The 27,955-nt window shown below is 37.3% G+C and overlaps 1 protein-coding gene across 1 annotated transcript in view; it reads right to left on the bottom strand.

Moving 5' to 3' along the window:
• The window catches only part of SCUBE1 (signal peptide, CUB domain and EGF like domain containing 1), a gene marked incomplete at both ends in the record, with an annotated part of 198,780 nt that overhangs the window by 57,804 nt on the left and 113,021 nt on the right, over positions 1–27,955 (bottom strand). Inside the window, 2 exons of the mRNA XM_079545374.1 lie at positions 9,558–9,674; positions 25,786–25,875. Of these exons, the coding sequence (XP_079401500.1) occupies positions 9,558–9,674; positions 25,786–25,875 (207 nt within the window). The remainder of the gene's footprint in view (positions 1–9,557; positions 9,675–25,785; positions 25,876–27,955) is intronic.

Here is a 27,955-nt window from a genome sequence, read left to right as displayed (position 1 = left end):
GGTTTAAGTTGATAAGAAAAAGGGAGAAAGCCATCACAGAAAAAAGCCAGCTGAAGATAAACCACTTTGATAAACACTTAAGTGTTATTAGGAGGCACCACATACCAAGCTTGAGGCCTGTTTTTGACAAACAAGCTAGTGCCTGATGTTGATAAAAATCAAGGAAGTCTGATTCCTCTGGAGTAGGAAATTCTTGTGAGAGAATGACAAAGCAGATAGAAGGAAAGCAAGGGACAAGAATTTTGTCCCACACTATCACATATGATCAGAGAACAGGGGCCTGTATTAACCTTCATTCTTTTCTTAAATTTTGTTTCTACTGATGAGATTAGGGAGTCTTTTTATTCCCCACTGGTCAGACTCTGAAGGGAAGTGGAACATGTAACTCGGTTGAAACAGATTTTCAAGGCAAGTAAGGTGGATATCCTGTATAGTTATCCTGTAAGGATTATGCTTATGAGCATGTTATTGCAATATGATATGCGTTCGGAACATGTGACCTGTTCCATGTTACTTCAGAATGCACATACATTTAAGCTTGTGCAAATAGGAGGTATCTCAGCCATACAATGTAGAACTTCTAATGCAATCAGGAATGACCTAGACTGATGTGTTTGTTTTATCACAGGGTCACCTATTTTTTTGACCATATTCTAAAAAATAGGACATCATGGAATTCCAGAGAGAAGTAAAAGGTACAAAAACAAAGCTGGTGCACTCTAAGAGCCAATCCATAGAAGACAGGACAGAGGTTCTAGCTTGGTCCACAGCAAGGACAAAATGGTCTTAGGGATCAAAGGAAGAATGGCAGAAGGTGCAGTCTATATAAAGGCCTAAGAATGACAACCTCTGCGTTAGTCAACTTCTTCATTGAGGGTTTGAGAACTCAGTGTATCTCAATCTGTTTCCATTTGCAAATTTTTCCATTATTACTATTGTGGTACTTCCACTAGAAAATGAAAGCCTACTGAGAGCAATCCCATCTTTCCCTCAGTTAACTTTTCACAGACTCTGAGGAACATGCATACTGTTGCTCTGGGATATCTCAGAGCAATCCATCCCAGATAGCTTTGTCTGTGTGCAGCAAGTAAAGAGAAGCTACTTATTAACCTATATGAAAAACTGATCTTAGTCGTCATCACTGTACCTTAACTGAGAGTAAGGCAAAGGCATCATTTTCCATATACAATTTTCCAAACCAAACAATGAATATAAGACATCATACCAGCAGAGCGTTAGCAAAATTTAATTTGCTGTACATCAAATTACTCTGGCATTAAGCACTGATGGCATGAACCAGTACTAAAATTGTGAGTACAGCTGTTCTATTAACTACATAAATTATCTTAAATATACACCACAGAAGTAAATGCCATTTCAGGTGCTGCTATTATCAATGGAAATACAGTCAGATGAAAAGGGTATAAAGCAAGCAGGTCTCTGTCCTTTCTGGATTTACCAGAAGTCCTGTTAAAAAACCCACTGCTGCTTGTAATCTTGTGCCTGACATTTATGCTGACATTTGCTGGTGCCACAGCACTCTGACCGCAGTGCAGATGATGACTGACAGCAGCTTACTTCATTTTAGTTTACTCTTTCTCACCATTTGCATATATGATTTTCCCCTACTTTTTTGAGAGAGAGCACTAGAAAATGCTAATGGCCCATTATGGCTAATGGCTCAAAAATACATATGTTCTGCAAAAGCAGCATGTATTCAGTGAGGAGGAAACTAAACAGACCTCTTCACATGTGTGGAAAAATGTGATCTATCTACGTTTATGTTGCTAGAGAAACTAAGCAAGAGTGCTAATGGGAGACTCCCAGAAAGTATACTGCAAATTTCAAGTAATAGTATTCCAGGCTAGGCTAGGTTAGGAGCCAATTTGCCTCTACAAGCAATCCATAGAAATTTGAACTCTTGAGGAGATCATTTAAATTCTTTTTAATATAAAATGCTGATGTACATGAATTAATTCAACAAGGAAGACAAGAACAGCTTTATAGCGTAATATCTGAGCGAATCTAATGCAATTCTTAATCCTGGCCTGGGCTTTTAATCTCCTTGCTCGCTGTGTTCATTTACCTACAACATGATTACCAAAGGCAACAAAGCAAAATCAGAAGGATATATTGTAATGACACCATAGAGAAAGGTTATGCACAGATAACACATACTTAATCTTGTATTGAAGTGACAGTGGCTCCCTTTAGTTAGAACTAATGGATATAGATATAATGCATATATAATGGGCATAAATCATCTTTATTTATAGTTGCCAATACATTTGCTTTCCCTTCTCCCCAACAGAAGAAGTAGAAGTTCCTTCCTACTCATCAGACCTGTGTGTGAAAGAGACTGAGGTTCAAACCTCATCTTTCCTAACAGCGGTAGGCAGGTTTCTACATTCTCCCCCTCAAGGTAATGTTCCCAGTCATAAAGGAGCAGAAAAAAACCCCTTCTGCCCTTTTCACAAACTTTCTGACTTACTAGGCAAGGGAATACCTGCCAAAACAAGTGAACCAAGAAAAGAAGGGCAATTTTTCACTGTAATTCAGATCTGAGATTAGGGACACTGGAACTCGACTGAATATGCATGGCAGGCACCGGCAGAAGTTCAGGCACTATGGAACTTTTACTGGTGAAAGTTTAGGTCCTATAGGAATTTACATTGCTTGCAGCTATGCAGAAGGTAAATCTATAAATCGCGTAGCTGTGCACCTCCATATAGAAGTTACATACTTCAGCAGGAAACTCAGGTGTAATTTTCAGCACACTATTTTAGTGACTGTGTGTTCTCTAACACTGCTTATGCATTTATGAAGAAGTTATGTATACCTTTGGTACAATGATGATATAACTTAAGTGGAAACCTCTCAATTTTCTGTGGGAATCTAACCCAAGAAATACTTTTTGTATTTAGGTGACTATTTTGAAGAAGGTCTCTTTACAGCTAAGGAAGAAAACCAGAACCGTGACTGAACAAACAAACAAAACATTCACGTGAATTTATTTGTGTCTGTCTTGCATTTGGCTCTTAATCTTAGTTCAGGAGACCTGAACCAAACCTATGGACGTGATTCTGAAGGCCTTGAAGCACCTATATGATGTGAAAAGAATGGCTGTACGTGCCAGCATCTGCCTCACCGTAAACTTGACTGATGCACATATTTTACACAGCTTATCTTGCAAAGGGATGTATTTTACTGTCAAATTTCTACTGGTATGCAAAAGGAATGTTGAGTCAGGCATATTAACAAAACAAAACCTTAGTTCATCATTTTTCTGTAAAACTTTCCTCATTTAGACACTCTGAGAAAAAAATATACTGCCCTGAAACTTATCCAATCAATCACAGTCAAACAACGTGAGAATCATAACTGAAGTGAGCCACTAGTTGACATATCAAACTAATCACAGAATCACAGAATGGCCCAAGTTGGAAGGGACATAAAGGTTACCTATAATTCCTTCTGGTGTTTCTTTCAAAAACAAAAACAAAACAAGCAACAACAAAACAAACAAACAAACAAAAAAAAAAAAAAGAAAAAAGAAGAAACATTTTCCGTTTTTCATATGAATTGATCAGGATTGACATGATGCAAATTTAAAAAGCTTCAATCAATTTAATCCAGTTTAGTGGAAAAACCAAAAACAGGCTTTAAGTAATTTTGACTAATGAAATGATGGAAGGGAACCATAACTGCCCACAGATATTCTGTATCCAGGAAATGAAGCCAAATTGGCCAGCTGAACTGCTCATTTTGAGCTTTTCACTTAGTCTAAGTGTGTTCTGAATGAAAAGAGAGGAAAGTTTTCTACATCTGAATCATATTCTCATGCCAAATTGATTTGAACATTAATTTTTGCATTTAATTTAATGAAACCTTTCAGTTTGTATTTACCAAAACATGACACAGTTTGCTTCACTGAAACTCATTCTGTAACAATATCTTAATTCAATTCAATTTTCAAAATTGAATTCATTTCCAGGTTTTCATTTTTTTTTTTGTATTAAAAAATAATTTAAAATGCATTCTCCTCTCATAATATGCTGCAATTAAGAATCAGAAAAAAGTGCAATTGCTACATCAACCTAATAAAGCCAGTGCAATAATTCCCTTATGTTTCAATAAAATTTGGTTTGGCTCTTTGACTGAAATAGCTCATTAGTCACCATGCTCCTGGTTTTCATTTCTAGATTGCTTAATGATAGCGAAGGTTACAGAGTTGAGTTAGTGGGTAAACTGGTCAACGATAAGGCATTTCTGGCACTCTCACAGCAGCACAGTCAAGTATTTAAGCATGTAAGTGCCACATTTCTCTGCTGCATCTGAATGCAAAAGGATGGGGGCCTGTTTCAAGGAAGTAGAGAGCACATCACATTTCTGGGTAACCATGACAATGAGACAGCAGGAAGAAGAAATGTTTGCCCAAACAGCATCCAGTCACATAACCTCTGCGTAACACTGCTCTGGTTAAACAATATGCCAAAGGGCTAAGAAGGGCTTACTTAGTGTACGTTGCACAGTAAATAAAATGCCCCAGCCTTAGGTATAGACATCCAGGGGCCTTTCTGTGTCTTAAATACATGTCTGAGAGATCACCTGGACTCAGCAAAGTTTCATCTGAGTGCATGAATTAATGCTGCTATATTTAGCAACATTACCAATGTACGGTCACACCGCTACTAAAACCAATGACACTTAGTCCCAACTGAGTATCTGCTTCCCCAGAACCCCACTCTCAAGCTTGCTTGAGAAAGTACTGCAAAATAGCAAGTTAGCTAAACAAAACAATAGTCATCTTGCTATTACAAAACATCCATGGGGTATGCAAAGTTAGATGGCACTTTACAGATGCTTTACAAAAAGCCACATTTGCACTGTGTCTCTTGCTCCATACACCTAGAAAAACACTACTCTTCTGCTTTAAAATTGTACTTGCTCTGCCATCTGAGTCTTGGGATGGGGTGAGTACGGCACCTGCACAATTGGACTGTGTCCCTGTGACAGTTCTGTCAGGCTGCATTGCTCTGGGGCATAGGAGTGCCTCAGGGTGCACAGTTTCTTTGTCAAATACATGTGGAAGTGATGAAACAGAACTTTGGTGCTACACGGTCTTGCATTTTCTGTGTTGCCAGAAGCCTGTGATCCTTCCCCTTGACCTAATCCACATCTTATAGTACCTCCAAAACAAACTCTTTATTGTTTGATCCAGTTCAGAAGCTGGACTTGAACGATCTTCAGAAAATAAACTCATTTGACTTCACTCCTCTTGAGCCCCTCGTGTTTTTCAGAAACGAATCTCCTGCTTTATCTGCTATATATAGGTTGTATTTAACATAATTAAAGTGCTAAAGTGATGAATCTTCTCACTGAGGGCAAATAATAGCTGAATGCATGAGATAGGTACTCAGCAGGAAAGAAGTACAGATACCAACAAGCAGGGAAGCTACAGACTAGGGAATCCCAAGATGCACAAAGTAGGAGATATTAAAAAGTGGGTAGGAGACAATGAGCAGCAAGCATCATGGACCACTATGTCTTTTAATCCTCTGTCTCTCCCTTTCTGTTTGTATTAGCTGACTTCTGTAGATGACTCAGTAGGCATGCACGGAAATGAACTACATTGCCTTGACATGCACAGCACAAAACCAACTCAGAATCAAGCTGGGGTCACTAAATTACAATGGCGGGAGAAATTAAATAGCATGAGTTAGAGGGAGGATGTGGAGTTCTTTTTGTTTGGGATGTGTCTGTTTTCCTAGCTGACAAAGGCGTGCATGGTTTGGCTTATTTAGAGATATAGCTAACAGCTGATAGGAAGACTGAAGGGAAAAAAGATCTTTTTTCATTCTGTGTCAACCCCGCTGAGGAAAGACTTGCGTTTAAAACTAACTTTTAAGAAGAACAGCAAAATGTTGATGAATCTGTACCTCAGTCAGCACTCATACAACTGAAGACCCCTCTAACTAGGCTGCAGAGGTCTGTTCTTAGCACCTTTGCCCTTATTTCACTGCTAGACCATGTAAGTTATATGGGAGTATATAGGAGAAAGAACTGGAGATAAAAGTTTTCAAGCTCTCCTCTTCATCTCCCAGAAACTTAAACAGTCTTCTGCTACAGTAGTCCCCTCACAGGTTATGCAGCTACCTGTATGTATTCCTCATTAAGTCTTCATTCACAATGATTTTTCCTTCTATTTTATTGACATTGATAAAGACCAGACTGCACATGCATTAACTAAGGAGTCTGATTCTTTGAACTCCCATTTCCCATTGAGCCTGTGAAAGAGATCAATGTGCAAAGACCCTGAAGATAGATTCTTTGCATTACTCAGAACTTGCTTCCCTGCAGCCTCCTTCTCTGTTATATTCAGGAAGGGCCAGGAGAAATATCAGAACTTCAGTCCTGACTCAGTTTTGTATTCTGTAGTTTGAATCCATCCCAGCTTTTATGATAAAACTATAGAATATGAAATATGCTATTGCAAACAAAATGTGGACCAATTAGTAACATTTAAAGAGTTACACACTCTTTGAAAAAAAATCCTTTTTTTTTAATGTATGTCTTTATGTTACACTAAATTGTTAATGAACTTCCACAGTATTAAACAAGTTATCTGTCAAAATTTTGAAAAGCCAACTCTCTATCAATATTTATTTAATCAATTCAAAAATTAGGATTGTTGTTTAATTTACCTGACTCCCTAGTTAAACAAACAAACAAGGAAAGAAGGAAAGTTGCAACAGATTTCCATGAAATATCAGCATGGTAAAAAAACACTATTGAAGAAATCAATTACATATGAGCTAGAACTACAAATTGCATTATGCCCCCTTTGGAGTACTCAACAATTCAGACATTTCTATGAGTCTTATTTAAGCCTCAGCAACTCCATAATTTCAGTAAATACATAACTTCAAATAGTAGCTGTACTATATCAAATGCCATAGGGAGGAAGATGCCAAAATGGATGAAAAATCATAGTCTTTCCAATAAAAATATTCTTTTTGGTCAACGTTATTTGGTAAATATAACCTAAACTTATTAATCATTTTGCTCAAACCACAACTGCATTTTTTTTATTAATACACTAATTAACCCTCCAGTTTCTCTCAGCTTCTTCTCAGCTGTCCTTCCTCTTTCTTTTCTTGTAGTAGATAAAAAGCCTATCTCTTATGTTTAAAAACATAAGCTCTCCTTAAAATCATGCCTCTACTAAAAACCTCATTTGGAGATGCTGTGACATTTTGTAGACTTGGAAACCCTGCCCAGGGAAGACCGGATGTGGCAGCTGTATGATCCCTGAAGGTGCTTTAATAGGCATTCAATAGATTATCCATTGTTCTTACCACATAGCTGCAGTTGTTAAAGATAGATCAACAGACAGCATACAATAAGAGACAGTAGCCTAATCAAATCAAAGACAGTGAAGAGAAAAATAAAAGACTTTAATTTGAGAAGATCATTCTATTGTTTTCAATAGAATTCACAGGAAAATGTGTTAACACTGAACTTCCCCACCCCAGACTATTCCAGCTCTACCTATTAGCAAGAGGAACAAAGAAGGTACTCTGCCAAAACACTCACTTTTATGTTCAGAAGATACACATCTCAGAAAGCAGACTTGACTAAGGGCTGCCTGCATTATGTACAGAAGCAGCTTCCTGGTCAGTTTAAGTATATATGACTCTTAATGCACAGATTTAAATGGGAAGTTGCTTTGGCTTCAAGGAAGCAAAATCTAGTCCAGAAATCTTGTGGTGTAATACATTAGAAAAATAATATTAATTTCAGTTAAATGTAAACCATATATTTTACTGTTTTTTTTATTGCCCAAAATGTCAATTTTGGTTAAGGTTAAAAAAAAAAAAATAACCTGGTTGGTTTGTTCAACCATGTGAGTGAATTTCAAGTAAAAGGATATCTGCAACATCATAAAAATACAGATTCTGTTTCTTATATTTTCTTCTCATAAAAAATGGAAAATGAAGAAAAATGTGAAAGCGCTTAGGGCTATGGTATTTGGTTTGAGGATCAGTTGAACATTTTATTTTGTCTGTAGCACTAATTATAGATTTGATTATTATATAAATATTGTTTCATGTTAGTTCTATGGCCAGACTTCTAAATTTAGAACTCACCTTTTTTTTCATGATGTACTTTCAATAATAAACATTATGATCAAGTCTAGGTGTATGTTACAGTATTAAAATGCCTCCTTTTTAAGCACTCGGTGGAGTCACTGTTACTGTTCTACTATGGCTTAGCTAGTCTGCCTGTAAAAATGAAGGTTTATTTTCATGTGGTTTGAACTAGAACGACCGATTTTTGATGTGTGCTCACCCATAACCATTAAAATTGTATGCAATGGCAGCTTAAATGTTTTATTTTCAAATAAACAGGCAAATGGACTGTTATTTCTATAAATAAGCATACTAACAGAATCATGCCCAAGTTTTTAGCCTGGAGCAAGAGGAAACCACACATTTTCTGTTTATTTTTGTGGGTTTTACTATTTTAAGTTACATGAGGCCCTGAACTAAAGATATTCTGACATTTCTGGTTACTCTGAAGAAAAAAAGTCCCAATAGTTTCTTAACAAGTTAAGTCAGTTTATTCTTGCTGCTGAGTGACAAAAAAGTATTTTCTGCCACAACGATATATGCAATGTCCTCCTGGACGTCCCTAATCTCTTCTAACAGAGCTCAAAAGAAAAATGTACGAAAATAGGAAAAGAGTTGATGAAGGGCCTAGTCCTGCAAGTATGTATCCGAAACTACTTACATGCATAGTGCCACTAAACGTGATTCTGCAGGAGTATTTGAGAACTGTCCCTGTCTCTTTAACTGAGAACAGATGTTGAGAGTGGTATCAGATGCTTTTTTCTGTTCTCCTTTCCCTTGTCCTCAGTTTTAACATGTTCATGAAGGATAAAACACCAAGGTTCTTATGCTGTCTTTGGAACAGTAAAAGACAAGCATGAACTGAAAAACTTAGACTGTACACTAATAAATGCTGCTTTGGTTTTCCTTTACAGCTAGCTACTTCTAATGTTTTGAAGGGCCAGAAATGGGCAACTATTTGTTTGATTTTTTTTTTCTCGGTAATACCTCCGCAGCTTTTGCTTAGCCTCAATTGGTGATCAACAGTTGATGGAGATTTGGTTGAGATTTTTAACCTCAATCTTGAATAGAAAAATTCAGGGATCATCACAGGATTGAATTTTTAGAAGTGTATCAGACTATCTTTTATAACTGAATGTTTCTGCAGCCCAGAGTTACTCATCTAAATCTGGCCAGTTAAAAACAGTTCGACCTCTGTACCTCGTTTCTTTGTGGTAATAAAATCTTCTAATAAAAAGAGAGAAAAATGACTGAAGTAGGTAAATGCAGAAGAATTAAGGATGAGGAAAGCAAATGAACTCAACTGCAATCACTATGCCAGTAACAGCCTTAACTTAAAAGTATTGATTAAATATCTGAATATTTACATCTTGTACCGAAACCGCTGAAGGCAAATGATGCATTGCAAAGCAAACAGAAGCTGACCTTTGCACGTTTTCCCATCAGGCTGCAGGGTAAATCCAACTGGGCAACTGCATCGTACCCCTGTCGCGGTATCCTTGCAAGTCCGATCACAGCCTCCATTATTGACAGCACATGTTTCTGCAGAATGAAAGAGAAAGAGAGAGAGAGAGGGGGGAGAAAGGGAGTGTAATGAAATGTTCTGGGGGAGGGGAGAGGCACCAACTCTTTGGGGCAATATTACAATATCATGAAAGCAGTCTAAATTATAAGCAAGCCAACTCAAGCAAGCTCTCAAGGTCATCAGGGCCCACATACTTGTTTTGACTGGTAAATCATTTCCACAAGTCACAATTTCTTTTTCCCTCCAAACTGGTGTTTTTATTTATTATATTTAGTTTGTGCTTTGGAACTGTCTTAGGCGATAGGATGGGTTATTGCATATGAAACAAGTTTAAGAAAAAAAAAGTGATTGCCTTTAAAAGCAGAACCAAACATTCAGTCTGTTTCATATCAGTCAATGTCTAGCCAAGGCTTTTTAAGGTTCATTTTTTTAAAGGAAGCTGTAGGCATAATGAACTTTAAAAAGCAGTAGAAAGCAAAGCAGAGTGCTAGACACGGAACCGAGACTTTTAAATCCTTAGTTAAGAAAGAGTTAATGGAAAATGAACTACATATATCACTTTGACAAGAATCTACATGCCCAATCTGTTCTTACTGAACTACAAGCAAAAGGCATCTGGGTTTTGTCCACTTAAAGCTTTTTGCAAATTGAAAGGAGTTTGGAGTGGGTGGGAGGGCATAATTGAGGTCACTGAACCCATTCCAAGCTGTGTCATTGAAATTTCCCAGTGCTTGTAGTATGTAGAAGGGTGGCTGGGCAAACACAGGCAAGGGAAAACTGCAGTACTTTTACAACAGTGGGCAATGGCTATTAGGTACCACCACATTAAAAAAAAAATCTTCAACTTCATCACTAAAAAAAAAAAAAAAAAGAAGAGGAAAAAAAAAGTGAAGAACACTCCCTCAATGCCATTACTTTCTGTGACTTGTGTGAGCACATGCGTAAACCTTACACACACATACACATGCATACCCACACACACACACCCGTAAAATAGATAAAAGGCAAGTGAAACAATTAACTTTGCTTTGATCCAGAGAATAGGCTGGATGCAAGGATGCCAATTTAGTCAGTTTGAACTCTGAATTTATCTGAAAAGTATTTACTTCAGAGAGTAAGCCCTTTTAATAGTATCTTTTTCAGTTACTCTGGCTTTGATTAAATTAAAATAATCTCCCTGCTCCCCCCAAGATGCCATTATTCTACACAGTTCACCTCATTTTGGCTTTCCCTGGAGAGGCTTTGTCACTACTTACTCAGATTTACAGACTCTTATTGCTAAATATTCACAGCCTGTGTCACAATTGTACTCTGTAGACAGGGTCTCACAATACACTATAGGATATGCTAATAAGGAACTGCCTTAGAACAGTAGGTTGATCAAAAATTATTTACACAGAACAGAAAAGACTTTATCTTTAAACTGACTGGTACTAAAGCATTTTTATTTTAAAGTAGCCTCTGCTAATACTCTCAAGGTGACTGCCCCTTTGGAGGGACTTCCCTGCTTCTAAGTAAAACAAAAATAAATTTGTTTTCAATTTTGAACAAGCAAAGACCTATGTATTAGTTTTGGAGTAAGCTGCTGGCACTGATGACCCAAGCTGAAATCAAGGGGTAAGGGGCACGCATGCATTAACAGCATGAGACAAAACTTTGCTGTCCATATACATTCATTCACGCTGTACTAGATATGTATACATTTATACCTTATATGCTATATAATAACATCATATTGAAAAAAAAAAAAGAATCAGTATACAAATGAATTTGCACACAACTACCAGAAAGCACAGTTAGTAAGTAGATTGCCATGTTTTTGCAACATCTTTCTAAAGATGGACTTGCGTCTATACATCTTTATTCTCAGGCAGAGTCCTTGCTTACCTGTGTTCTCCAACAAAATGAATGGCCCATTTTGCATGAGCACAGACTATTTAGGTAGGACTTGCAGGACCTGAACCTACCTGCTTCAATTTTGATTTTCACTTACTTCCCTTGGAAGGACTACTTAATAGCTTTTGATGCCGACATTACTCTTAGGAGCATTCTTTTGTAAAATGAAGAAATTTCCATTTGTATATGAGTGCATGTGTGTATCCTCATATGCCAAAGGAAGAAGTTTCAGATCATTTAGAAGTGCTTTTTTTTTTTTTTTTTTTTTTTTTTTTTTTTTTTTTTCCTCCTTCAGTACAGTTTAACGGTAGAATGACTAATCAGGAGTAAAGAGTTAAAGAGTTAAGGTTAAAAACCAGACAAAAGTGCTAAAGATGTACATTTGGCATGGCACTGCAAACAGTAGTAAATCTTATGTTAGCAGATTAGCTTTGGCATATGAAGAGTCCTTTATTGCAGTTCATCAGCAAGAGATGAACATGAATAGCAATATTTCTGTTTTCTGGATGACATCCAATGAAAATGAATTGACACAACAATTTTTTTTTTCCCATGGCATGGATGACTGGATCTATAGGGTAAGGGTCATCCAGTGAACAAGAGTTATTTCTATGTATAAATAGAGTGAATCAAGCTAGCTTTTCTTATTTTCACAGAGATTTAGTAAAACAAACCAAAAAGGCTAAATACCCTTCAGCTTTCCTGGTGACTCTGACTTTAATACATGATGAACTCTAACAGAATGAAGATCCAAGTGAGCAAGAGGACTTCTGACATTACCTACTAACATTTTGAATAACCAGAGAAATGTATTGATGAAATTCCTTAAGCTCAAGGTCACGAGAAAAAAAAATGGTAAAAGAAAGCAAATGTGAATAGCAGAATGTGGGAAAGAGGTATTACAAACTACATCAAATAGAAGTGCTGAGGCCTATATACAACATAAACCAAAGCACATCACCACTTGTGTTTCTGTTAAAATGACTTCAACCTATCCTTCTCCCCCGTCAAACTTTAGTATGTATTTGAAATGCAAATACAAGTTTCAGAGCAGAAATAAATGTCTTATTTCCAAGCTATCATGCTAGAGATGCTATACTTATACGGAAGGGAAAGAAGAGATGTTCAAAATTAGGATTAGATTCACAATGATATTCATCCTACAGGTCACTGCTTTTCCAGGTTTTCTGATGTTTTTTCTTACGATGAAGGAGCAGAAAAGAAGTGGAAGACAAAACAGTGATATTTCGTCTCCTTCTGAATTGTGATAAAGCTCATCCTTTGTAACTATTAACCTTAACTAGAATTTTAAATAATGCTCAGATCATTACTGAATTCCCTCCAGAAAATGCAGACAGAAACAGGGATCTAAATAAAAGGAAATCTATTTACATATATAAGGCATTGTGGGAAAGCATATATTGTATTTTCCACTGTCAGCTCTTTATAATCCATTCTTTATAATGAAACAGACTTATATATCTGCTCCCTGGATTGATAAACAAGAAGAAATCAAATTCATTACCAACATAATATAACTATGTTTTACTACATCAGTCCATTACACTACTGGACATGTGTTGTTTCTAAACATCCTAATAAACCAAATATTCTATTAAAAAGTACAAGCTTGCACTGTCAATCCTCCAGCACTGGATTAAGGGTGTTTACTAAGTTAGTAGGTGAAGTTACATGGGTATTCAGTACTTTAATGCATCACTCCAGTGCCTGCAAGGGTTTAGCAGAGAGAGATGAGGTCCGGGCTCTATTCTGCATCTTTTGAACTAAAGCAGAATCTTTATCAGGAGGTCAGAGAGCCTGGTCACTTCCTTCAAAACATATCTAACATCAGACAGTACTTATTTGGCTTTGAATACTATAAAATTCCTGGAATTGAATACATTTATCATGATTCGGGAACATTTCTGATAACCTCCATTTCATTTTTTATGAAATATGTAAAATATAAGCACTCAAAATGTAAGCCTCTATTCAACTCTGGTTTTTAGAAGTCGTCAATTATTTCATAAAGCCATTCATAATCTCCCTTCAATCATTTTATTTTCTTTTTATCTTTACAGTCAAAAGAACATAGTGTGATTTTGAGTATCACTGAAAATTGGACAAATCTAGACTTTTGGAAAAGTTTGGACCAATTTCATCTAAAATTCAAAACAAGGTTTAGAAACTGAGATATGGTGCAAACGAGAAGGTAGATATCTGAAGATTATAAAGTAATACAATATAACTGTCTTAGTGAGGTCGCTCTATAGAATCTTTTATAAGTCACGAAGTATGGTTCCTGATGACTGATGAAGACAGCTTAAGAAGGGCAAGTGAGAGGCTCTGGGAAACTTCAGACCAGTGAGCCTCACATCAAAAATCGTAACAGAAGCCATTTCCAAGCACATGAAGGACACGAAGAAGATTTGAGAATGTTTAAAAAACAGCTTACTAAGGGCAAACCATGCCTGGCTAACAGGATCACCTTATACATGAGTTGGTCTGTGAATAAAGGCAGAGATGTGGATGCTGTTCATCTTAAATTCAGCAAGTGCTTTGGCATGATTTTCTGTAGTATCCTTATGACTGCAGCAAGAAAAAAAAGACTGGTTAAGTGGATAATACAGTGAGTGGGTCGGATCACGGGGACTGTCGAAGCAACAAATTTAAGCTGGAATTTCAACTTAATATGAAGAAAAATACGTTCACAAAGAGAGTGGTCAAACATCAGAACAGGTACCCAGGGAGGATGTGAAATTTCTGTCCTTGGAGATATTCAAACTCAGCAGTACATGGCCATGAACAACTGGGTGTAATTGGCCTTTCCTTGAGCAGATCAGATCAGATGATCTACAGAACTCCCTTCAACTTACATGAATCTATAGTTCAAGAAGACTGATTCACCTATTCTATAGAGAATAGATTCAATTTCACTTTTACTTCACATTATTTATTTCTGGAAGAGAAGAAGGAAAAGGGTGGGACCATGAACACAGCAAGCATCATGTCAAATTCAAGAGCAGAATGCATGTCTGTTCAGTATCAAGCATTTATACATTTATTTCTTTGGAATCTGATATTTGTGTATTTCCAATAAGAAATGCTCAAATTCTGAAAGCTGGAACACAAAAGCAGAGGTGTAATTTTTTTCTTACATCTCCCATAAGTTGCTGTGTCATCTTTAGCAAATTACTTGGAGCTCACATGAAATTTGGTGATGTATTAGTCTCTTTGTGTAAAACAGAGATGGTTTTTCTTATATCTTTTGAAATTCATTAGCACACATGATCGAGAAACATTAAACACCACTGTTTTTATCGCTACAGATAGTACAGAAATTACTACAAGTAGTACCAAAATTAAGTGTCAACAGTGCCCAATTTTAATTTCATTTTTGCCCTGACTATATAATATTCCTCTTCAAATGTAACACTTCGCAGAAAAAAAACCAAATTCTTAATAGAATTTCTTCTTTTTTATCCACTCTGAGAGTGCTTTAAATTAGTACAATATGCAACAGGATTAATTTAAGAATGCTTCATTAACAGATGAAAATGCTTCTGTTTTGTCCTAAACATGGTCCATCATTTTGAATTGGCTCTAATTATATTCTACACAAAAAATTAATCCTATAAGCTCTGGAATGTGAGCACATACCTGCACGTATATGCAAAACTCAGTCAACCTGCCAAAGCAGTGTGAGGAAAAATTGCTTATAATAACACATGACTTCCAAAAGATTCTCTTACAAGACAAAAAGGTTTAAAAAAACAATAATGCTGTACATGGCTAAAAGGAATGAAGGGGGCAAGTAACAATGTCATTGTTCCGTTTTTATTAAGACCTAAAACTTTGGGTGGCACATAAGCGGCAGGCAGGTAAGAAGGTAACTGATGAACTCAAATTTCAGAAAGAACTACACTGTAATCCTGCTCCTCCCACAAGAAGGCTGAGCCAGATGGTAGTCACAAAGAACCCTCAGAAAAAGATTGACTAGAACTTGGGTGTGTCCTATCACTGCCTAAAAGCAGAAGTGCTATTTTGAAGACACTGTACATTGTGCAGGCTACCAAGACACCAGGCAATGTATGAAGGTCGCCCCAAAAATAATGCCTCATATTTATTTCCATGGAAACAAAAACAGATACAAAGAACACTATTTGATAGAGCAAATTCTCTGCTATAAAAAAATCTATTTTTCAACATAGTCACCACTTTCAGCTGTGCATCTTCACCAAAAATAAACAAGAGCTTGCATTCTGTGCTCATAAACAACTGCACCAGCAGAGGTAACTCACTGTTGCTGTCATCTCTACAACATTCAGCAAGTGTCAATGTATGTCAATGGGTGTAATTTGTTCTGCATGGAGGAATTCAGGGAAACGCCTTTGCTTCACACTGCACTTCCATGTCAGATGCCATTTTGTCACGTTGACCTTCCACTGCCATCAGTCGTATTGCAACAAAATGTAATGAAAATTGGTTGGAAAGTTCAACCTCTACTGCCATACCACCAATATACAGCTCCCACGGTATGGGCCAACTAAATAAAATAGGAGGCATTACTTTCAGAGCAATCTTTGTAGAAAACTTTTTCAGTGTAGACCAGTGCAGGTCTATACAGTATCAAGAACAAGACATGACAGAGAAATGCTGTGTGGATTTCTGCATGGAGGAGGATGAACTTAACTGCATGTTATATCCAGAGTGTATTAAAAGGGTAAAAACGTTGTGCTACTGATCAGTGTCAGTTCCCTTTTTCTCATCAATATGCAGCTCTTTCCCAAAGAGCCTGTCCTCCACAAGGCATTAAAAGAAGAGTAAACTCTAGCAACACGGTGTTTCCTTTGGACAGTGACGTGGTTCTCTGACCTTTTCAGTTACCCAGAACAGCAACTTGCAGTCAGCAGGATCTAAAAAGACCTGTTTTCAACTTCTTGATCACAAAACAATGACTGGAAAGGGCAGTGAACAACTAAATGGAAAGACTGTTCTCAACAATGTGTGTACGAACATGCAAAGATGACTTAATAGAAGGTCAAAAGTAGCAGCAGTGAAAACAAATCATGTGTAGTCGGGACCGTGGACAGAACTAGGACATCCAACCCAAACTGGCCAAAGGGATATCCCTTACTATGCAGCGTTGTACTGAACAACAGAATGAAGAGAACTGGCCAGGAGGGTTAGCTGCTGCTTGGTGACTGGCTGAGCATCAGTCAGTAGGTGGTGAGCAATTGCATTATGCATCCCCTTTTTTATTTTTATTTTTTAAATTTTATTTTATTTTCTTCCCTCATTAAACTGTCCTTATCTTAACCCATGAGTTCTTGCACTTACACCTGTTTTTGATTCTTTCACACATCCCAGTGTGGGAGAATGTGTGAATACCTGTGTAGTGCTGAGCTGCCTGCTAGTTAAGGCACCACAAGAACATACCCTCTTTTCTCATTAGTTAGTAATTAGTAACTAGTTTAAAGGTAATTGCTCACCACTTGGAGAGATGGGTTTGTGCTGGTACTCAAATTTGAAAGACTACTGAGGTGTATAATGTCTGAAAGCATAAATCTCAGCAATACCTGACTTTAAGACAGATAAGGGATAAGAAGAAACAGCAGTCCTTCAAAACAAAGAATTTTTTCTGAGTTCAACAAATTTCTGTACACTGTTGAGGCTGAAATGGTAAGCAGTAACTACAGCTGTAAAGAGGACACGAAGGGATATATTTTCCCTACCTAGTTCCTAAGACTGGCGAAATGATAACACTGACCACAGTGCAAGTCAAAGCAGTTCACTGCCCTTCAATTGGAATTTGCTTGCGGTAGCCTAAAGCTCACTGGGTCAGCAGAAATAGACTGCTCAGGCTATACTCCCAAAACATGTACCACATTACAGGATATGATATTGAGTCACTGTTTATGTCAGCCAAAAAGCAATTCACATAAAGTCTGGAACCCCGAACTTCAAGTATGTTACCCAGCTTTGTCTGTCCTAATTGCCCAGAGTAATAATGCTCAGAATAAGTGAGTAGTAATATCCAGAACACGATTATATCTACCTCTACACTTGGACTGAATATTGCACAAGACTTGAACACAGTATCTTAAAACTCAGAATTACTGCCTTAAATTCAGGATTCAGACATATAAACAAGTTAATCTCAATGTGACTGAAAGCTAAAGACTACAAGCAGGTTGGTAGATTTAGGTACTCTGTTTTTTAGCCAGTCCAGGAAGTGTTATATGGATTACCTTGAATAGACTTTTCTTAATGAGAAGTCTGTGAATTAATATTGCCTCTTGGAGAGACAAACAGGGTTAACATGCTGGCAATTTGTTCCTCAGCAGCACCCTAACAAAAGCTGTTCTAAACTGCTCCTGTGATAACGTGCTTATTTATCCTAAAGCACATAAATACAAGTTGATTTGTTCTCATTTAATCCATAGTGAAACACAAACTGACTCCCCAAACTATGTGTACAAGATTGGAGAACTTGTATATTCGAACAAGAGAGGAAAGATGAAAGATATCTTTAGAAGAAAGCAAATGTCTGACAATTAGTAATAATGAATACTGAAAAGCTTAAAAATGCCCATCAATGATCATCAGATAAGAGTTAATGTACAAATTGGCATCCTTATCTCATTTGCTTTATGTCCTGCACTAATTCCCAATAGATTCTTAGTATGTCTCGGCAGACATGAAATTGTAGAACCAGTTCTAGACAGAGAATGCAGAATGTCAGTTAGTACTGCCTTACATTTTAGACAAATTCATTTATAAAGCAAAATCTCAAAGGCCAGGAATTGGGTGATTTTTTAAGAAGGAAAAAAGTACATACTTAAGATTCTTTATTTTGAGAAGGCCTAATCACTCAGCTGAGTGGAACTGGTTCCCTAACTTTCAAGAACACTAAATTAATTCAATTGAAAACAAAAAAGTATGTGAAATCAAATGAGCCCTTAACTGTAAGCTAAAATGTGTTACCTCCTTTCACATCAAAAAAAGCCTGGCTAAGAGGCAGCCTGTGCTCATATCTTATCCTTTCACTCCACACTGATATCACAGCATCTCTACCAAATACATACGTATGTGAATTCCACGTATACTGGATTTCTGTTTAGCACACTCCTCCATTTCACATTTATGTTATGTAGAGGAATCTTATGGAATCAGTTTTATCACTAATGGCATCAGTGGTATATGCAGGTGAATTGCATGGCCATGCCTAACAAAGGCTATTCAACCAGATTAAAAAAAACACTCAAAATCCCACTCAAATTCCAACCAAAAGTACACAGATTCTTTAAATCTGAAACTTGGATGACAAATCTTAGGAGAGGCAGTTTTAGAGAAAAATGTGCTGTTGACTACACGGTTGAGCTTACTTTCAATATGAGAGTATACATGGTTTGGCTAAGAAGAAAATGAAATAGAGGGTACATGCTGCCCTCCATAAAACGAATTTTATTGCAAGTGGCAGTATGTGCAGTACATGACATGAGATCAGGATAGAATCAGAGACCCAAAGAACAACAAGCACAAGGAGAAACTTAAACATAGAGCTTGAAATAACTGAATTTTCAGTTAAGTCAGAACTATGTTATTCTCATGCAAATTACGCCCTGTGCTGCTGAAAGGGTAGAGAAAAAGCATTCAGAAGAACATAATGAAAGAAACAAATAGCTGCGAATAGAAAGAAGTAGAAACTGAAAGAGCTTCATATTCAGGGAATGAAAAAGGTGAGACAGAAAGGGTAACTTGCAGGATGTGGAATTCTTCACTTCGTTATGCTTGTCTCCTCATTTCCTTGCAATTTCATGATTGGTAGAATTTTATTTGCATGAAAATAAGATGAGAATTCTGCACTACCACATTCTGAATGTGTGAAGAAATGCCTAGGTGCATCTCACAGTGAATCACAAATCCTGCAGTTCTCATTTCAGAAAACTTCTATTCATCTTCAGGGGAACAGTCCAAATATAAGTATTGTCACTTGACAGATCGCATCAGGTATTTTATGAACACTGGATGGGTCCATTCTGGCCACTTAAAAACAGCACTATTAATTTTGTTTGTGCTGTCTTTTCCAAATAGAGAAACTGTGTTTAAGAAAAACTAAAATACTCTGAACACTGATAGAGGGCATTATGTCTTGACCTTGGGCAAATCCTTTCATTTAAAATGGAAAAGCAAAACAATGGAAGGCATTGGAAGGAATTCTGGATAAGGTCTGAGACTTTATCATCAGCAAAGAAATGAGGAAAAAAAAAAAAAAAAGAAAGGATTTTTACAGGAACGAGCACACCATTCACAAACTCAGTGAATAAAAGTGACGATAACTCAGGATGAAAGGATCTGCCCTTGGGAGAGAGAGAATGCATGAATAACCTCAGGGATTCCTTTCCCTATTTTCTGTGATTTCATACAGCAAAGCAGAACTGACAGAAAGAGTTAAAAGTGGGGTCTTGGTCTCACTGTTAGGAACTAAGTTAGAGATTCTCCTAGCAATATGCCTGTCAATATTATGCTTTAAATGCTTTATTGATTAAAGCACAAGGTTGGGATGCATACAGGGCAGCACATTTGGCTTTCTGACAGAAGCTCTCTGTTAGCAAGCATTTCTAAATCAGATAAACGCCACTCAGAGAAATAAAGACATATTTTAAGTAACTTGAAAGAGCCTTGGGAGGCAATACAACAAAGCTAGGAACTGAAGTACATCCTGAAAAAGTGTTTTTGTCTTAAAGTAATGCTTGGTAGGCTGTAACTAAGTCAGAAGTTAATTGCTTTGAAAGAACACTTGAAAATAAACACTTGTTTGCCCTTCTTCCTGCTCTTCCAATACAGAATAGAATCATCTGGAAACTATTATTCTGAAAGAGGATCAAAAATCTAGAATCAAGACTATAAAATTCATTATTTCCCTTTGGAACAAAACAATCTAAGGCACTCAGAAATTTCCTAATGGAAAACCGGAGTTCATAACAGTTTATTCCGATAGCTCAGTATTTGGTGTTACATAGCATGTTTGAAACCCTGTTCTCAATTCTATTATCTTATGTTTACCGAAATGCAAGAATGTCGTGCCCTTATCAAGCTATCAGTTATTAATAATGGTTCCAAAAATAGAGCAACTTCACTTTACAGCCCAATTGCATCCCTTGAAAATGACTGGTAAATCACCATGAAAGGATCTTCAGTCCAAACAAATGTTCTAACCAGAACTGCATGCTCTTTGTCTTCCTATCCCTGAAGATCATTCCAGGCTAAAGCAATATAAAAACCACAGTTTTCATACAAAACTCGATTTTAGGAAAAAAGAAAAGACTTTTGCCAGAAAATGTTTATCATAGGAAAGATGTTTTTAGGTAAAGAAAGTGTGGCTTCAACAAGTTCCAAAGTTTTGCAGTATTCCTTCCTGAGCCAGAAAGGAGCTAAATTTGGCTCTTTTACAGGATCTTGAACTCCAGAAAACTGTGAACTTCTATATGAATCACACAATCATTGTGTGTCATACTCATCAAATAATTCAAGATGTTGAAGAAATTATTCACAGTGAACCATCAGAGAAAAGGTCTTTGGATGACTGAAAGAATAACCAGTGATTGTTTCCATACCGGTATGATGATATTTTATATCTGGCAGGAGAAAATCACTTTAATAATGAGACTCTGGTAGTCCCAGTTAACTTTGCTGATTCTATTTCCCTGTAGTCAAGATAGAGCTGTATGTTTCCACTGGCAGGAAAGTAGTGATTCAAAGAGATCATGTCCTGACATTCCCAATAAATTGCCAGGCAGGAAGCAACCGCTTGGGTCAGATAAGCATAACAGACTAAAAAGTCCATAGAAACAGTTATTATATGATTCCTACAAAACGAAAGCCATAATGGCTACTTACTGTTCTACCAAGCTTATAGTCTTCAGTAGAAAAGACTATAATCCTCAAAACAGCAATGTGTCATAGAGAGAGGCAGAAGAAAAAAAAAGATAGCTTATCAGAAAAGTCAGAAGTTTTTATGCTACTCACATGCATGCTCACACAAGGCATACATTCTTGTAAGTTAAGATCTGAGATTTTTTTGCCTTAAGACCAACATATACCACTGATTCTTCTCAGCTCTGAAATCCCAAGAATATCTAGTTGGACTAGGAGAAAGAAGGGTGGCTTATCATACGAATGTGCATATGGATAACACGTCTCAAGTAAGTGACCGCCCACTTTCCTCCTATGACTATCAGCATGACATTACACACTAGGTGCATGCCATCTTGAGTTCCTGCCTTATGTAAGCTTCCTGACAGAGGATCTTGACTTTTCAGAAGCATGGAATGTAGAGGACTGATAAGAGCTGCATAGTTTCTACAAGCCACTGTGTAGGGAAACTTTAAAAACAGGAATGGTGCTTCAACTGGCCTCTCTTTGAAGGACTGCCACTAAAAAATTCAGGCACTTTGAATTCGTGGAGGGAATGGTTCACCTTGCAGCTGACAGTTCTACTCCTACTCATGTACAATGTGACACTGCAGAAGCAACCTAGGCAGCGGTAAACTCCTGTAGATACAATGTGCAGGACAGCTCCAAAGCACTTTATAAGCACTTCAGACCAGTGCAAAATGGTCTGTAGTGATGTTGGGAGCCATCTTCCAGGGAAGGGAAGAGAATTATGCTCCTATCTATATGAGGAATGCTGCCTTACTGATGACACAAGAAACCAGTGTCCAATGGCAAAACCTTGAGATGTCCTGACTTAACAATGACACGAACACATCTTGCAAGGAGCAAATTTCAGAGCACGGTTCAGATAATCTGAAGACATTTGTAGCAACAGTATCATTGCCATTTGTAACATTATTCTGACCTTAAACATTCAGTGTTACTGCACTTCCTTAAATTCAAGACAGGATCAATGCAATCAGAGCACCATTGTTCCTCAATACAATAAAAGGAACTTTGTATAATTGTCTTCTCAAGACAAGAAGGAACAAATCCTACACATCACAGAACCAAAAGAAATGCATTTTATTGTCAAACAAAGGGATCTTGCAACAGTGACTGAAAAGAATGGGAAAGGTGTAGGGAAGGTGAGGGAAAGAAATGCAGCCTTTGTGAAGGTTCTGAAGTTACATGGGTTCAAGACCAAATTAAGTTGACTACTAGAGAGAAAAGGGAAAAGAAAATATGGTGCACAACTGGTCCAGCCCACATCAGAAGAAGTCCATCTAGAACACAATTAAGGATACAACCATTTTCCCTCTAAAATGGCAACTGAATTGGAAGTGGAAGAATTGTAAACAAGCTGTAGGAACAGCAAGATAGTGCCACATCCACTGATCAGAGAAAAGTCATTCAGTGACTTTTTTTTTTTTTTTTATGAGAGCACCATTTACTCTGTACCCAACCAATCTGCTATGACCAAGGAAATGAAGGACATGTGGAAGCCTACCGTATTTCTGAATGTTGTGAGAGAAACTGGATGAAAATTCCTACGAATCATTGGGTGGTTCTAAAGAAAAGTTTCTCGCAGTTTCTGGTTTGCTTCAGAAGATCTAAAAAATAAATACATCTAACAGCAAGGACTGGAGTGTATTTTATCTACTTTTCTCTATTTAAGATTTAGCCACAAGACACAGGACCTCTCTGTGACTAGGACACAGACCTTTTCAAGAGTCAGTATGAGATACAGAAGGAGTCAGTTTTGCTGCGGCGAAATGAACCGCACAGGCTCTCGTCTGACAGCATTCCCACTCTCCCAAAGTATTCTCATGCAAGATTATTCTTAGCCTGGGCTGATCGTAACCGTTATGAAGATCACAGTCATTTTAATAATACAGCAAATGACAGGAGCCTAGAAGTTATCAACTCAGGTCTTGTAATCAGTTTACTAAAATTGCATGAAGTCATCAACTTTTCCTACTCTCCCGTGACTGCCTATGGTCAAAAATCACAGTCCATTTACAAGAGCTGGTAAAGTTTCCCAAGGAGCCCTCAAATACTTTCTAAAATGGCTGTCTAGAAAGCATCTGCATTTTTGAACTGTAGTAAGACAGTCAAAAAAACAGATTTGGATTTTCTGAAAATCAGAAAACAGGGTAAAAAAACCAATTAGAGAAATCCCTAAATAGTAAGCCACCCACTCAGCTGACATTTACTAATTAAATCTCTTTTCAGCTCCAGTTAATGTTTTTCTAAGGAATCAGTTATTAAAACTGTCCACAAACTCTAAGCTGTTGGCTGATACCTGCTAATAAAAGAGGTACCAAAAACCTAGAAGTGTATTTTGTAAAACGATTTTTTTTACATTGTCTCCCTAAAACCTACTTTTAGACTCCACACAGAACTTTCAGACTCAGCGTAACTAAGAATCTTGTTGCTCATAATAATTGTTTACTTCTGTTTGCCAGAACTCTTGTGAGCAGTGTGAACATACCTTCATGCTGGATAATTACTTCCATTAGGTGTTGAAGTACCAAAGCAGTGTGCTTTGGTGCTCAGTTTCTCTAAAACATATTGTACATACTGGTAATGGCAGGGCAATCTCACTGTTTAGACTTTGAGGACTGGATTTTCCAATGGTATATATATATATATATATATATATATTTTTTTTTTTAATGTTTTTTTTTTACTGACTTCATGTGAGACTGCAGGCATTACTGAAATTAGAGCTAAAATTGTTACTATTACCTTTAGAAAGCAAGATGAGCAGTCCCATAGTTTTTGTTACATTAAATCAATTTAAACGGTGAATCACTAAAGAGCAAATAGATACTGTTCACTTGCTAGATCTGTAAATTAACTGCTAATTAACAATTACAGATATTCTAAAAATAAAGGAACGTGTGACCAGGCATTCACAGGAGAGAAAACATTTTACTTCAGTATTATCATCTAACACCATATTTGACTGAGGACACCTTGCCATTTCCTGCATGGTGACTGCCTGCTGACCTACAACTAAGTGGACGGTTTAGTATAGGTGGCAAGATAAGAGTATTAGCATTGCCACCTACTGCAATTATGAGCCCAGTAATCTGGGCTCTGGTCTTCCAGAGGTGCTCCTTCATGGTAGGTGTAAATGCTTATAGCCAGAGCTCAGCCTGCCAAGAGCTAGAAGGGCAGTCTGTGATAGGTTTAATGCTTTTAAGAAAGGAATCAGCTACCAGGAGGGAACAAAGCAGAATTTCGTTGTGCCCTAATTTCTCCAATGGGTGAAGAACCCCTATCTTGTATATGGATTATTTGGTATGCCTCACCAATGCTTGCTATGCTTAAAAACTAATAGAAATATTACACGTGGTGTCTAAGGCATCAGAATTGAAAATACAGAGTAACAAACCACTCAGAAGCCTCCAAAATGCTGGCTTCATTCAGCAGTCTATGCTACCCCGTGCCGTCTGTCACATGAAAAGAAATTGGCAGAAATGCAGCCACTCTACTCTTTCAGTTCCCAAAAGGCCACGCATGTAACACAAAGAAGACGAGCACAGTGGTGACCAGTGGGTTAACTGAGAGAAGCTAGAGAATTATCTACATTGTCCAATTCTCTTCCCCATCTCTCCACTCTCAGGCTCCAACAACAGAGAAACAAGCTGTGCTTCAATCTTGCATGAACATAAAGAAGCTCACTAGTCATGAGGGAAAGATCTTTCAGTGGTTACTAACATAGCTACACAAAGGAAATAAATCAATTTCCAGTCATAATATTTACATTTCGATCAAAAGCACTGCAAATTCTAAGTAATCAAATACAGTTGTTCATTTAACACTACATATGTAATAGAACATTGTTTTATATTATCACCATCATCCACTTTTAAGTCAAAAGGCAAGTCTGCAACACATGAGATTTTTTAGGAATCCTAGAGCAACACATACACACAAACACACAATTCACATATAAGGAGTAGCTTGCATAAGGTAAGTAAGGTTAATGGCAAAAGCTTCTTTCTGTGCAGAAGAAATTGAACATTAAAGCTGCAGCGTTATGAAAAAAAAAAGTTTAAAAACAAGAAATGAAGTTGTACAACAGATGAGGTCTTAAAAAAAATTGGTGACCTTTTCACACAGATAAAGCTGGCTAAAAAAACCAACCAACCAAACAGACAAAAAAAAAACACAAACCAAACCAAAACCGAAAAGACCAAATGAGACCAAAAGAGAACCTCCCCCCACACACATACAGACAAAAGTGAGAGCACAACAAAGGAAGTGGAAGAAAAGTGTTACCCATAAGTAGCCGCCGTTTCACCCGCTTGTCCACATCAGCTACTGACGTGGCATTGTACTCAGAACTCTCAATTGCAGCCTCATCCTTCTCTAAAACACAAGTAAGGGACAAACATGGAGCAGTTGGTTAATCACAAGCCCAATTTTCCACTGCCTAAGACAGTTTCTTGGCATGGCACAGCCAAAGCCAAGAAGCAAGGCATGAAAGCACTAAATCCCCGTTAGAGAGTTAATTCCCTTTGAGATCCCAGGAAAAAAATTAATGGGAAATTGGGGAAAGGAGAAAGAAAAAGGGGAGGAAAAAGAATGGCCAACTACAAAGTAATTAACCAGATACATGAAGACAGATTCCTAGCGGAGAAAAGACAGCTGACATGAGTGCCCCAGAGAGGAGTTAATGACGGAAATTAAAACTCAAGGATGCCAGTTTAACAAACTATTAAAGACACACCATAAAGTGATTCAGACTACAGGTGACACCATGATCTGAAGTTGGCAGGAAGAAGATCAATATAGACAGAGAGAGCAAGAAGAGTCCGGTGATGGATGGGTACGGGTGCAACACAGTCTCATACACATTGACACATCATGAAGAGGAATCAAACAACAGCATGCAAATTGAACAAAAACAACAACAAAAATAAACAAACAACAAACCAAACAAACACAAAAAAGATCAATTTTGGGCAGTGCTGGTTGCCTGCTTGTCTATGAAACACTACTAGCTAAACATTCAATGCTAGAAAAGATGTTGCAAGAACAGGGTTTAGTAATTTTATGAGCATGCAGTAAGCAAGACGATGTCAGCAAAGGTCATTGTACAAGGTAGTCTCTGGTATCCTATACGTAAGAGTTTCAGATGGCATAATGAGGATTTAGTCTGGTTATATTTCATTAGAAATACACAGAAACAGTCACAAGTGTGGGAAGAAATGATCAGTAAGTGAAATAAAAATAAAGATTTATCATACAGGAGAGCAACGGAGAAGCAGCAGCTTGGTAAATAAAATGATTTATACAGAGAAGGAATTAGAAAAACAAAAACCAAAGTGCAGGTGGGGACTTTCACATGCAGTAAACATAAAAAATAAAAGGATAAGTTAAACAAAGACAAAATATGTTAGACAAAGGGTCAAAAAGTATTTCTCTGGTATTGCAGAGGTTTGCATTCTTGCAGTGATGACTGGAATATATACACCACTGAAGACAGCAAACACAAGAATCACTGAAGTGAGGAGGAGGAGGAGGCTGGCAGGTTTTGTTTGTGGCAACACTACATGGTTGAGTGGTAACGAAGTTGTTTTGTTTTGTTCTTAACAAGTTCTAGATGGGATCAGGCTGCAATAGAGGCTTTTGTTTGAGTTTTTTATTTATTTTACTCTGTAAATAATTAATGAACGTCAGTTATCAGACAAGACAGGCAATCAGGAACCATCACCAGAAAGCAGGAATAAAAATGTAAAATAAAATAAAATAAATATTAAAAAGCATTCTAAGAGAAAGAACTACTTAGAGGGAAGAAAATCAGCACAGGAAGTAATATGTGACTTATATCACAAGACCAAGGAATGTAACATGGAGTTATATGTATTACATTACAAAAATGGGAAAAAAAAAAGTGAAAAACAGGTGCAGTGTACACAGCTTTGGAAACCATTTTTACATGCTGGACAATATAAAACATCAATCTGAGGATATTGGTGAATGCTAAGAAACGGAAGATCAATTATCCACTCAATACAAGCTGCTCTTAAGGTTCTCAGTCCTGCAAATTCTCTGCATCTGGAACTGCCACAGACTTCAGGGAGGGTTATTTAAACAGAGGGCCTTTAAGACTGAGCCCACTGTGTTAAACAAAAAGTAGTGGCTGAGAGATCCTGCAAGCTGAGCCATAGCTTGTGCATAACACAGGACAGCAGAGTCCAGCGCTGAACCTTGCTCAGCTCTACCTCTGCCAATACAGCTCTCGTCCCATCACAAAATTTGTGCAATCAAACCCATTAGTAGTGAGTGAGGCTCCATGCAGCCCCTGAGTTTCATGCCATGGATCTGACCAAGAGAACATTAAAGATAACTGACAGATTTCCATGGGGCTTAGATCAAGTGCTTTGTCTTGCAATAGTGACAAAGGAGAGAAAAGATGATAAATATGTGTCCATTTTTTTGTAAC

The sequence above is a fragment of the Tetrao urogallus genome, assembly GCF_951394365.1.
Source record: "Tetrao urogallus genome assembly, chromosome: 1".
Lineage (NCBI taxonomy): Eukaryota > Metazoa > Chordata > Aves > Galliformes > Phasianidae > Tetrao > Tetrao urogallus.
The sequence above is the reverse complement of the archived record's forward strand: the minus strand, read 5'-3'. Positions and strand labels throughout refer to the sequence as shown.